Raw genomic sequence first — 13683 nt, 5'->3', positions numbered from 1 at the left:
CCATACCAGGTGAAACCTTAGTAGGTGTTACCCTTACCATGTGAGGCCCAATCTAAGGAATTTTTTGTATATTGACACAGTCCATCTGTTTTCTAGTATGATTTTAGCGCATAATTCAAAAAATTAAGCAGATCAAAATCTTCAGTAGACCACACAATTGAAAAGAAGTGGTAAATGAAAAGAAAATGTTACAGTGGGCCAAAAAGTTTTGAATCAAGCTGATAGTTTTATTTTCCCTTCATCTAGGTCTGATTGACTTTATAAACAGGTTGGATGAAAAGGAAATGTTACTGTGGGCCCTAAGAAGTTTCTAATGGTGGACGTTCAATTACCACTGTGTTCCTGTGGTGTAGTCTACCTGAGAATTGGATCTGCTTAATTTTTGGGAACACTGCCTGAACTAGACCCCTGAAATAAATGGACAGAATGGATATAGAAAACATCATTAAGGGGGGGCCCGCAGTAAGTGTAACACTCTGGGCCTGTTTGGGCGGTGGGATTCGGAGGGATTGATTCAGAAAACATAATTATTACCTATGGCAGATTGTCCCTGTTGCTATGGGATAAGAACAATGCCATGCTTTGTTGATAATACGGTGGTACGTTGAATGGATATACCCACCATCATTTGAAATTACTTAGAATAACATACATGTGTTATATCTAAACTGTTTATTTGTTTTGTAACCTCATTTTATGGCATTGGCCTAAAAATGAGGTAGTTCCAAAACTTATGTAGCCCGAAGGAAGTTTTCAACAATAAGTACTCAATCCCCATTGCTTTCTATGGTGGGGTCCACTTGAGCTTCAGATTTACTTGATTTCTGGCCATGCTCTAAAATAATCTCGATAAATGGGTGGACGGTGTGGATATAGCCCACACATCATGATAGGACCTACATAACTTGCTAACATTTAGTGAAATTGCCACGAGAACTAATGCAATTCCATTTAATGTAATTCCAAGCTTTTCCATTTCTTCCCAAACATCGAGTGGAATTGGCATGGAACCAGATGAGTCCCATCCCGCCTAATCCCTTTTAATCCCACCGCCCAGACAGGCCGTTAATGTGCTCACTAATTGATGGACCATTTTTAAGGAACTTTTAATTCAATACCTCTCTAATGAAACTTTTTCATCTTCTGCTTAATTTTATTAATGAGTGGGGATCAGCATATCTATATTGGAAAATTTTCAAAAGGTTTTTCTAGGAAAATTCAGTGAAAAAATGTGTTTAAATCGTTTTGACAGAATGATATTTTCCTTCTCAACTTTAGGCACTTTTAATTTTTGTGGACAATTATTAAACTTTTCACAGATAACAGAGTTTAAAATGGAGTTTTGTTAGCTACACTCCCATGTTGGCGGAAAATTTCCAGACAATTTCGAGTAGTCCTGCGGACCACCTTTGGGAGGCAGGACTCCTTTCCTCCCTTTTCTTTTTAATTCTTTTTTTAGTTTTACAGGTGTGACCCTGTGAGGAATTATAATGATCCTTGCCTGAATGAAATGGATACTATCCTTGGGTCCGAGGCTTGGAATTCTGCACAGGCAGGGCTGATAATTCTGTGATCCAGACCGTTGATCTTATGTGATCCATTGTGAATGGACCATGTACTGAAAATTTCCTTGATTGGATGGTCTTAACCATCTATGAATTGGCAATAGAAATCACGAAAGAATGCATCAAGGGGCTAAATTCAGTGAGAAGGGGATCTATTGGATGTTTAGGATATTTTTTTACGAGAGATCCATGGAGCGTGATCCATCCATGTTAGAGTCGCCAGACGGTCTGGATCACGCGACGTGCATCCCATCTGTGGAAATACAACCAATGGGCCCGAGGAGCTTATGCAAATATTCCGTCCGGGACGAGCCAGTGAGGATTGCCAGCGCGACCTCTTCCGGTTGCACTTTTCAGGACTCACCCATCGCGTGCCGATATTTTAAAACACGTGCAAGATCAAAGCCGCTCAAAAGATATGCCCCTTCAAAATATACCAAAACGATCATCAGATACGCCACTGCATGCATTGATTGAAATTAACCAGCAACGTTCATCATAAATGTGTGCCCAATCTAACGATCGGAATTTTCTGGTTTTTGTAATAATGAAACATAAACCAGTGACACATAGGATGAACGGCTTGGATCTATCACGCGTGCGCTGAATACCACGTGTGAAAGGCGAGTAAGGAAAAAGTGCATTGGCGCATGGACGGTTACCATTCCTTTCGGTGCCAGGCTGACCGGATCTTTGCCTCATTTCTCTCTCTGTTTTCCTTTCTTTTTCTCTTTTCTGTTTTTTATTTTTATTTTTATTTTTATTTCTTCGAATTTCACTGAGAAAGTAGAATTAATACAATCTCTCGTGAAAAGGTTAAAACACAGAAGAGAGAGAGAGCAATCATTTCCTTTTATGTATATAATCGCCCTTTTCCATCACTGCACTCTCTTCGTCCTAAATTCCGCCTTCCTCTCTGCATAGATCTCAGGTACGTTCTCTCTCTCTCTCTCTCTCTCTCTCGATCGGTCGATCTTGATCTGATGCTGCTGAAGATCTGAGGATCCCATCTCACATTTCAGATCTCCTATTCGTTTTCCGATTCCTTTCTCTCTCCATCCGATCTCAGAATTCCTAGTTTTTGCAAGATCTCTAGATTCTTTTCATCTTAAGATGCAGACGAAGGATATATAGCTATATTTCCTGATTCTTTCATGTCGATTTTCTGCCGATCTTATCTGTGATTGCAGAATCGATCTGAGGCACCGGATCATCACGGCCTTTTCTTTTTGGTGGATCATTTTTGCGGAATTTCTTGCAGTTTTTTTTTTTCCTACAGCTAGTTTTAGAGTTGGGAAAGCTTGGCGTGCATAGGTCATGTATTTCCAGTGCTTTGATTGGGATTTGTATCATTTTCAGAAAGGGTTGTGGGAAACGTTGATATCTGAGTTATTATCGAGCATGCAGTCCACGAAGGTGTGGTGTGCATTATGATGTCACTGTTCATCTGTTTGGACCTATTATGGATGAGCCATACGCCAAAATTCACGCTGATCATATGATCCTTATGCCAATTTGTGGATTTTTTCCTTCTCATCTTTGATAATAAGAAAGTTCTGGATCTCATACTTGCGTCCCCCATGTATGGCAATAGAGTGCTTGATAACCAACTTGGATTGTATTTCAGCTATCAAACCTTTCTCATTTTTGATCCATTCATTTATAATTAAAAATAAAAATTCATTGAGGAATTGTGTGTATTATGGATCCAAAGGAGAGGTGGTAGAACAATTTTGATAGGATAGGAGAGCTTCTTCTTGGAAATGTGAAGAAGCATATTTCCAATCCAAGTAGGACAATCCAAAGGAGTGTATTCCCAATCCAATTAGGACCATCCAAAGAAAGCCTAATTGTGAATTGGCATGTTCCATACCAGAATGTTTGAATATTCTGAGTGGTCTGCGATTGGAATAATTGCATGTGTTCAACTTTTTTTAGCTGAATTTGGTTATTGATTTGGTGATCTAGTTTGATCATCGAGTTAGATTCTGTACTATCTTTGGCTCCCTCTTGTTTTTATCTTTCTTTCTTTCTTTTTTACCTTGTTAGCATTTCAATTTTATACATTTTTGTTACATGGGTATGGTATGGGTGTATTTTTACGCTTACTGGTTCTTCATCATCATCACAGCCTTGTCTCAATTATTTTGGATCGGCTATATAAGTTCCTTTTTGGGAATTAGATTCCTAACATGAATCTCAGTTTAATCTCATGATGCAAGTTAAAGGTTTCTTGTTATTATAAATGCAAAATTGTCCTTTACTTGTAAAACTTAGGGCTTCTGATGCATTACAAACAAAAATGGATACCACTGGGCATCTTTTCTTGAGCAACCCATTTCGATTGTTTTGGTTTATTAGAGGGTTCCCACTGTCAATTTTGGACTTCTTATCTGAGGCCCAAGAAGCATTTTGCTTTCTTCCTTTTCCCTCTCCTCCAATGAATTCATTGTTATTTGTCTTTTCACATTGAATGTCTTTTGTCAGATGACTTTAATTGGTTAATCTACTTTCCATATCCCCTTTCATCTCTTTAAATGTTGTATGAGCATAGATTTCTATAGCAATGATCAACGTCAATCCTTGAAGGCAACAATGCAGACAACTAAAACACTAGGATTATAAAAGTATTCCTCTTTGCATGCTCTAAGACTGCTGCTATAGTAATAAGGTAATCCAAGGAGAGGGTGAACTATCATAAGGCTCTAACCTCCATTGTCAGGTTACATGAATGATGAACAACCCAGGTTATTAGAAAACATAATCGAATGACTACTTCTTTCTCTCCATTGCCTCATTCTTTTAACTCATTGTATGCCTATTTTCCATCCTTTATTTGTAAAGTTTTGTTGATGTAACTCGTGGAAACATTGAAAATATCATATGGTACTGGTCTTGGGTATCTGGTTAGCAATGAGACCACCCTACCCGGATTATGGAAAATATGATAGACTTCTCATTTTTCTGTGCATTTCTAGAATCTTCTAGCTTGCCATGTTACTTGTAATTCCAAGTAGTTTATTTGCCTGATTTTATTCAATTTTTCTTTTCTTTTTTAATTTGCAGCAACAACATATAAAGTTGTGGAAGGTTTAGACAGCATACTTGAAGTTTGAAAGGTCTTCTCCTCGATCTTGGCTATAGCTTGTAAGCAAGGTGACTGATAAACACTTTCTTAGGATATGTCTAGCTCGACGAAAATTCTGGATCCTGCATTTCAGGGTGTTGGCCAAAGACCGTATCCTTAGTCTATATATCAAATGCTGCACCTAGAAAATAATTTCAGTAAGATGAATTCTTGGTTTCCTGTGTTTAAATTATATGCAGAATTTCATCTGCTTTTCTTTCAGTTGGGATGTATAACTTTTTAGGCTGGCCTTGCTATATGCATATTTTCTTGCTTTTTTACTTAACGTGTTGTAGAGGGACTGAAATCTGGCGAATTGAGAACTTTCAGCCAGTACTTTTGCCAAAGTCTGAGCATGGTAAATTCTACATGGGGGATTGTTACATTGTTTTACAGGTAAGGTGAATCTTCTATGTTTGTTCATGTTCTCAATTATATAATACCCCTGTTTAATGTCTCATGAATAATAATACGCAAGTTAGTAGCAATGAGTATCATATTACTGGGCACTAAGATAATACATTCCAGCTGTTTCATACAATGGGAGTTATTTGACTTGCCAAAGACGACATATGTTTAATGCCATTTTGTTAAACTAAGTTTATATATTACTTAACTCTGTCTGACTTCTTGAAACCCTCAGATACCAAAAGTATGGTCATGTTTGATCGTTTAACAAGGTTTACGTTACAGGCTTGTCACTAAGTGTTTTAATCTAATAAAACCTGGAAGGGAGATTAAGTTAATATGGAACCTTGGATAATTCATCATAAACATCTTGTAAGAACTTCTTTATATGTTTACTGACCATTTTTATTTGTTGCCATATCAAATACCTGGTGAAATGATAACACAAGAAATACTGATTACCTCAGCTAATGAAAATCCGAGTTGTGGATATAGACTACAAACTGTGGTGGAATCAAACCCCTGTGCTAGTGAGAACTGGCCACCAGTGTTACAGCACAGGTTCCCCAAACCAATGAATTTTAAGTTTTGAATGACCATCGTTTAACAATGGATGGTTACATGTCTTGATAAATCAAGTACAGAATTGTTATTCCATGGGTTAGTTGCTTCTAACTAGGTGCCACTCCAGCTTTGGATCATACTTCAGACTTGTGCTCCTGCTCCTGCTTCTGCTTCCTAGCTGTTTATGGTTGCTAATATTTTGAAACAAACACTGCCCTCCTCCTGAACAAAAATTTCTATCACCACTTTGCTTCACACTTTGTGCAACTACACTCCGTCATTCCCAAGAAAAGAAAGAAAAATACAATTGCTGTACCAATATTCTGACTTTATCTACTATAGTAAGAATCTTAATCAAGAAGCAATTATTGGACTCCCCTCCTCACTCCCACTGCTGGACCTCCTTACCCCTTGCAATGTATGTTGCTGGTGTAGAAGTTCCTGAAAATTGAGTTTGGATGCCCTTTCTCTCTTTTTATACGTAGAATATCCTCAGAATAGTTTCATCATCATCATCATCATCTTCTTCTTCTTCTTCTTCTTCATATTCTTCTTTTATGCCTATTGGATCTTATATGGATTAATATGCATATTCCTAGAGTCATCTAGAGACCCCTTAGAATGGCAGGCCTGCCTTGTTTACTTCCATCAATAGTCAAGAATAAAAACAATGGCTTCCATTTGAAGGCTGCATTAGATCTTCATGCTTCAAATCATTCAACAAATTGGTTTTTAGTACAATTGATTGATTGATGCTGTTGTTGCTCCCATAAAAAAAAAGGAAAGAAAAAAAGAAAAGAAAGAAAGAGATTGATACTGTTATCAGTACCAATTGGCTTGACACGTTTTTTGTTTGTAAAGTTTGAGTAGGGATGGCAATGGGTGGGTATGCCCAACGGGTACCCCAGCCCAGACCAACTCAGGCCAGGTACGGGTGTAATCTGTGTTTTAAATATTGACGATATTGGCCGATATATCTCATGATATATCTTGTATCCCACCTATGCAATACAAAATACACAGGTATTGCCGATATATCCACCTATTCGATCCAATGAGCATTTTCAATTTTCGATCAATTTTTTTGCTTTAAATCACATTAAATCACTGTCAAATGGTTACAAATCTATGATTTTTCATGTTTTTCATGAAAAATCTAGATTTGGAGCTTCGATTTCGAGATTTGGGGGAGATGGGGTAAGTTGCGGAAAATTGAGAAAAATCAAAATTTCTCAATTTCTCGCAAATCAGTTGCAATCTTTGTTTCTAAACACAAAATCAAACATGTGTGTAAGTGTAACCTGATCTAATGATTCTTCTTTTGATTTTGAATGTATTGCTTGTGTTTCCATGTGGGTCTTCTTACGTTTATAAATTATATGAATAGACTTTAAATATACTTGCATCAGTTCAGCTGGACAATGCATGTATTAGGACCCCATACAAAGGAAACCCCTATTATGTGCAATTTTTTTTTAAAAATTATTATTATTATTATAATGTTTTGATTTCTAAGTATTTATAGATGTTTTTTTTTTCAACAATCCTTGAAGTTACCATGAAAAATTTGACCAATTTCCCAATGTTCCCATGTTTCCCAACAACATCGATACATTAAGCGATACAACCGATATATCCCATGCAATAACCGATATGTATCCGTATCCCAAGGGTGCGATACATTGCGCAATAGCAATATTTAAAACATTGTATGTAACTAAATGAGTGTGGGTATGGGTTTGGGTATTAATTTGAACCCGGTTAATAATATGGCCAGACTTTGGTATTCCTTTGTAGGGCTGATAATAACAATATTTAAAACATTGGGTGTAACTAAATGAGTGTGGGTGTGGTTGTGGGTTTGGGTATTATTTTGAACTCAGTTAATAATATGGCCGGACTTTGGTATTCCTTGGTAGGGCTGATTTTGCACTAGGTGATCCTCATGGTTGGGCCAACCTATTGGGAGGGTTGGGTGTTCATGCACTCAATCAGTTGGAAGTTATCCATTGGGTAGGCCATAACTTATAGTCCAACCTAGTTGGACTTGAGACCTCTTCATATTTATATAAGATATATGGGCATTACCTCGATTAATTTACAAAGTAATAGTAATTAGTGTTTTTTTAATTCACAAAACTATAAAAAAAAGATGACGATTCCTCCAAAACATTGTGGGATAAGTTTATTCTACAACACTTTGCGTGTGGGGCCCATTGTGGTGTGTGCGGTATGTCAGCCAAACAGCGTGACCAACAGGATCAGCTTACCATGTAAGTGGGACACCCCCAAAGTTCATGCTGATTCCACCATCATGTGGACCACCAAATGAATTTAGAGTTTTTTTTTGAGTTGTTGTCCATTATATTCTATGGTGTGGCCCATTTGATGATTGGTTTGTCTTGAATTTCGAGGCACCCAATATAATGGTGTGGGGCTCACTTGCTCGGGATATATGGCGCGCACACACACACAACACACACCCCATGGTGGTTATATACACACCATGGTGGCCCCACACACAAAGTGCCTAAAAAAGGAAATTGGAGAGTGGAATAGAAGAACTTTGATACTCTAGTAAAGTATGGACTAATGGTTTACATACAACAGTAGTTTATAGTGATGGTGGTACACCTGGGTACCCATCACTTTTTTTAATTGAAAACTTCAATCATAAATGGGTACCCCAACACCCTGATCCATAGCTCAAGTGGTAGATTGAGTGAAAGATACCTCGTTTCAACGCTGAGGTCTTGGTATCGATTCCCTAGTGGGGGTGGCTAACAGTGAAGTGTGAACTGACGGTGGGTGTACTAACAAGCTAACAAAGGAAAAAATAAAAATAAAAATGGGTACCCCACACCCTAATGGGTAGGGTGCCCATTTCAGGCTTGACATGGGTACGGGTGCAGTGCCCATTGGTGGGTATGGCTATATGGGTATGGCATGGGTACTTCTATACTCTAATCTGAAACCACTGCCACCCATAATTTTAAAGACACCTCTTTAAAGTGACACGGATAATCTGTGTTCTAGTAGATATGAATGTTCCTTATTGGTTTAGTATCAGTTCCCGTTGGCATATTGATGAGGAAATCCAGGCACCTTATAGGGTATACCAGACGAGGAGATCAGCTCTAGTTTCACTTTGGCTTGGTGACCAGTACATCAGCCTAGGTGGGCCACATTGAAGACCCCACATGCATGATCGTGGATCTTCGAATACCGTACATTAGAAAGATGTATGTGAGTTGCTTGTTGAGGAGTTTGGATTACTGGATTGTGAGGACACGTCGATCGGACGGTTGGATCTTGAGGATGCTTCGATTGGACGTTTGGATCATTGTGATCTTAGATTGCATTGATCGTAAACTTTAGAATGTTTTAGATTTATTTGCTTTATTTACTTGATTAATCATGTTGGATTTTTTTTGATATTTAGTTGGATTTTGGGTATTTTAGACATTTTACACTAACTAGGGGCAATTGTCTGAGACTTTTTATCTGAGAGCGCCTTTTTGTAAAAAGTCTTCCCTAAGACTATATAAGGGTTGAACGGCCAACCCTAGAGTATGATTTGATGATTTGAATGAAAACTCTCTGCTTCCTTTGAAGCTTTCTCTTCCTTTGAATGGATGCTTTTGTGAATGGAGATTGATGGTGTGATGTCAAGATGTGAAGCCTAATATTTCCTCTCTTATTTCTCTTTGAAAATGTATTTATCTCATGTCTTTCTCATTTTTATTCTCAAATCCTTCTTTTCTTCTCTAAACCTAATCCCATTGCCCAAAACCCATCTTCTCTTATCTCTCTCTCCACCAAAACCCAGCCCATCCCATCTCCTTCATGCCCACACGTACAGATTGCTTGTCCGTACAAGTCAGTCCGTAAGGCTGTATGGACATGGCTAGACAACTGTACATTCACCCACCTACTCCCCTTTTTCTTTTTCCCTCTCTTCGATCCTTCTTCCTATCCTTTAAACTCTAGCCTAAAACCCTAATTCCTATTCATCTATAAACCTTAGTTTTAATTTTCCTAAGCCTTAATCCCCAATTCCCTATGAAACCCTAATCCCCTATTTCCTATAAAATCCTAGATTCCCAAATCCTTCCAAAACTCTAATTCCTTTCAAATCCCTAATCTTACATACTCAAAACGCTAACTCTAGATTCTCATATCCTTGACCCTAGAGAGACCAAGTCAGCTCCTTTGAATTAGGCCTAAGCCTATGCATACTGGAAGTTCTACTTTCCATTGATCCTTTGAAATTCATGTTTTATATGGTTTAGTTTATTGTGGGATTGTGATTTAGCTTGAAATATGAATTTTATTTGTTATTTGATTTCTTAGATTTGTGGTAGGTTAGAATATCTTACGCTTTGAACTGTTCTTTAATTCCTTTATATTTTCTTTGCATCATATTTACTCTAGATCACGCGTCATGCATTAAATTTTAGTATCAGAGCCTAGGTCTATCATAGGATTCTCATGTTGCATCTAGGTTAGGTTTTCATCTTGTCGTGTCTAGGGTTAGTAGTCTTCCCATTCTTATCAAATTGCATCAGAGCCTTTAGTTCCTAGGTTCGGCTTTAGGTTCCCGGTTTATGCCCACTCGTATTTGGCGTGGTTTTGGTCTACACCACACAATGAATTTGGAACAGTTTGCCGAGGCTATTAATACTATCAATAACCGTCTCGTGGCCATCAAGGCTCATAATAGAACCACCAGAAAGCAGTAACCAATTGGCAACCCTTAAAAATGAGACCAATACTTGCACGACCCAATTGGAAAACTTCCTTTAGGTAAACCCCGACGATGGGGAAGATGGCCAATCTCAAGCGAGAGATCAAGTTAGAGGAAACCAAATTAGAGGACGTGAAAGAGGTGTGGGTGCGTACCCAACCACCCCTTGGTGAGTACCAGGACCATCATGAACTTTCACCAAGATGAAGTTGGTGCGCCAAGCCAAGTTTTGGACATATGTTGAGCGTAAAATGGAGAGGTCTGGAGATGACCTAGTCTCATTATGGGCCAAGATGAAAGAAATCTTAAAGGAGAAATACCTTCCTCTCTTTTACCGCCAGAAGCTTTTGGATTAGTGACAATCCTTTCATTAAGGATCAATGCCTGTGTCTGATTACATCGCTAAGTTTGATGAATGTGTGATGCATTGTAACATCGAGGAGCACCTGTTAATGACCCTTTCTCGTTTCAGGACGGGCCTTCGACTCGAGCTTCAACGTGAGCTCATCCTCACGATGTTAGCACCTTAGAGCATGCCTACCAAGTGGTGCAAGAACTTGAGCGGTATTTAAAACCACAATTTGTTAGGCGATTCAACTCTCATTATGCCAATGTTAGGGCCACTCCCTAGCGAGCCAAGCCTAATTTTGGGAGTCAATCCAAAGCCCCCACCGGTACTCAATCCAACAATAGGGATGTGAAGGGCAAAGGTATAGCTAGTACCAGTTCGAGGCAGGTGAGCAAATGCGGTGTTACAACTGCTAAGGATATGGCCATTTCGCACACTGGTGCCCCCATGAAATAACGAAATAAGGCCCTCGTGATTGTGGAGAAGAATATTAGCTTGAAATTGGTGCTGGTGATGAAGAAGTTGAAGGAATTGAGACCATGCCACTTGCAGTTGTCAAATGTGCCTTGGCCCAGGATAAAGAGAGATGATTGGCATATGAATTTAATTTTCCACACTTATGTTGAGTGTGGTGACAAAAACTTCAAGGTGATAATTGATAGTGGCAGTTGCATCAATGTGGTCTCCGCTAGCATTGTGTCTTGTTTGGGTTTAAAACCTGTCCCTCACCCTCAGCCCTATCGAATCTCATGAGTTGATGCATCATTGATACCAGTTTCTTAGTAATGTCTCATTCCCATTCAATTTGCCTCCTACAAAGACATGCTGTGGTGTGATGTTTTGCCTATTGACATAGGCCATATCATTTTGGGTACCTTGGTTGTATGATTGAGATGTGACATTATTCGGTCGCTTGAATACGTGCTCATTTATGTATGAAGGTAAGAGGATTGAGCTAAATCCTCTTCCACCCAAAAACACCCTAAAGAAGAAAAAGGACATCAATAAGGGTAATCTTAAAGAGGTGAGGAAATCCTAGCCTATATCTCTCCATATAATAAACGCCAAAGAGTTTGAGAGGGAAACTAAGGCTGATTCGATGGTGTGTGCCCTCATGGCATGAGAGGTTTTACCCAAGGTTAGCATAAGGTTGCCACCTGAGGTGAATTCGGTAGTTGGGCGATGTTTTCCCTAAGGACCTACTAGATGAGCTTCAACCCATATGGGACATTCAGCATGCCATAGACCTTATCCCCGGATTGACTCTACAAAACCTTCCTCATTACCGAATGATCCCTATGATGCATGTGGAGTTAAAGAGGCAAGTTGATGAGCTTCTTAGAAAAGGGTTCATTCAGGAGAGTTTGAGTTCGTGTACCGTGCCAGCCCTCCTTATGCTTAAGAAAGACGATATTTGGGACATGCGCGTGGACAGTCGGGCCATCAATGATATCACAGTCAAGTATTAGTTTCCTATACCGCGTCTTGATGACATGTTGGACATGATGACCAGTACCATGATTTTTTCCAAGATCAACCTTAAAAGCGGGTATCATCATCAGATATGTATTCGCTTAGGAGATGAATGAAAGACAACCTTCAAGACGAAGGATGGACTATATGAGTGATTATCATGCCTTTTGGCTTAACTGATGTAGAATGATGCAAATCCAGCTATGTGACTGAGATTTAATTTAAAATCAAAGGAATATATAAAAATCACCAAGCTAAAGTGTGATGCACATGTAAACAACGTGAAGCCTAAGAGATGATGGGTATGATTCAAGGCTAAATCACAGTCATCAACCCTTTGACCAAACAAAACACTAGGAAAATAGGGCCTAAGGAAGATAAAGATCTTCCAACTAGCATAGGAATAATCCGGGTTCAATAGGTGAAAGTTTGAGATCCACGAATGAGTTGAATCTGATAATAATGGAAGATGGTTGAGTTGACCTTTAGGATCAAGTAAAATAAGATCCAAGTGAGAACAATGAAAGATAAAATCTTACCTTTGGATTTAAAGATTCAAAGGGATCTACCATCTACGATCCATCAAGTATGAAGTTGAAGTGAAAGGATCTTAGGGACGAAAGATAAAGTAGCTTCACACCCTTTAGGCTTCTATCTAAAGATCTAGCCTTCACAACGATAAAGGAAGAATAAATGAACTCTCACACTGCCTCCTTAAAATTTTCTCCAATTTCATAATAGGGTTGGACGTCTCCACCCCTCTTGCTTTATTTTATAATAAAATTTTGTTGAAATGACAATTCTATTCCTTTAGTAACAAAAGCAAAATGCCCATCATGTCCTAAAAGGTAAAAAGTCTAATATACCCTCCTAAAATAATATCTTCTGTAGCAAATAAGTGTCCATTGTCCAATCAATGTCCAAATCATCAAGTAACATAAAAGAACTAACTGACAAAAGGGTCCAACATAATCCAACCATCGAATGGCCCCATGATGGGACACGACGATCCAATGGATGGACAATCATATAGGCCATGATCAATAGTGAAATGATCTCCAAATATGATCCATGCCATTCATGCTTTTCTAATGCTCGCCGATGACCACTGTTGATCACCATTAGTCGCCTAGCTAAAGTGCAAGTGCCGATGTAGCTTGTCGACGCCTACATATCTGATATGTATGGAGTGGTGGTGTAATGTCTGCATCAGTTTAATTTGGACATTTTAGCTTGTGATTGGACAATGGACATTTATTTGCTGCATAAGATATTATTTTGGGTAGATTGGACTTTTTACCTTTTAGGACATAATGAGTATTTTGCTTTTGTTACTAAAGGGGTAGAATTGTCATTTTAACACATTTTTGCTATAAAATAAAGTAAGAGGGGTGGGCACGTCCAACCCTATTGTGAATTTGAAGAAAATTCGGAGGCCTTGTGAGAGTTT

At 38.6% G+C, this 13683-nt stretch overlaps 1 protein-coding gene across 2 annotated transcripts in view; it reads left to right on the top strand.

Moving 5' to 3' along the window:
- Positions 1-2317: 2317 nt before the first annotated feature.
- Positions 2318-13683, top strand: part of LOC131225896 (villin-2) — a 55290-nt gene continuing 43924 nt past the window's right edge. Inside the window, exons 1-3 of one of the 2 annotated variants that reach the window (XM_058221500.1) lie at positions 2318-2496; positions 4632-4803; positions 4989-5088. In XM_058221500.1, the coding sequence (XP_058077483.1) occupies positions 4748-4803; positions 4989-5088 (156 nt within the window). In that variant the 5' untranslated portion in view covers positions 2318-2496; positions 4632-4747. The remainder of the gene's footprint in view (positions 2497-4631; positions 4804-4988; positions 5089-13683) is intronic. The other variant, XM_058221499.1, reaches the window with a different exon arrangement.

This window comes from Magnolia sinica, chromosome 14 (genome assembly GCF_029962835.1).
Source record: "Magnolia sinica isolate HGM2019 chromosome 14, MsV1, whole genome shotgun sequence".
NCBI classification, from domain to species: domain Eukaryota; kingdom Viridiplantae; phylum Streptophyta; class Magnoliopsida; order Magnoliales; family Magnoliaceae; genus Magnolia; species Magnolia sinica.
Note: the sequence above shows the minus strand (reverse complement) of the source record. Positions and strands in the feature narration are given on the sequence as shown.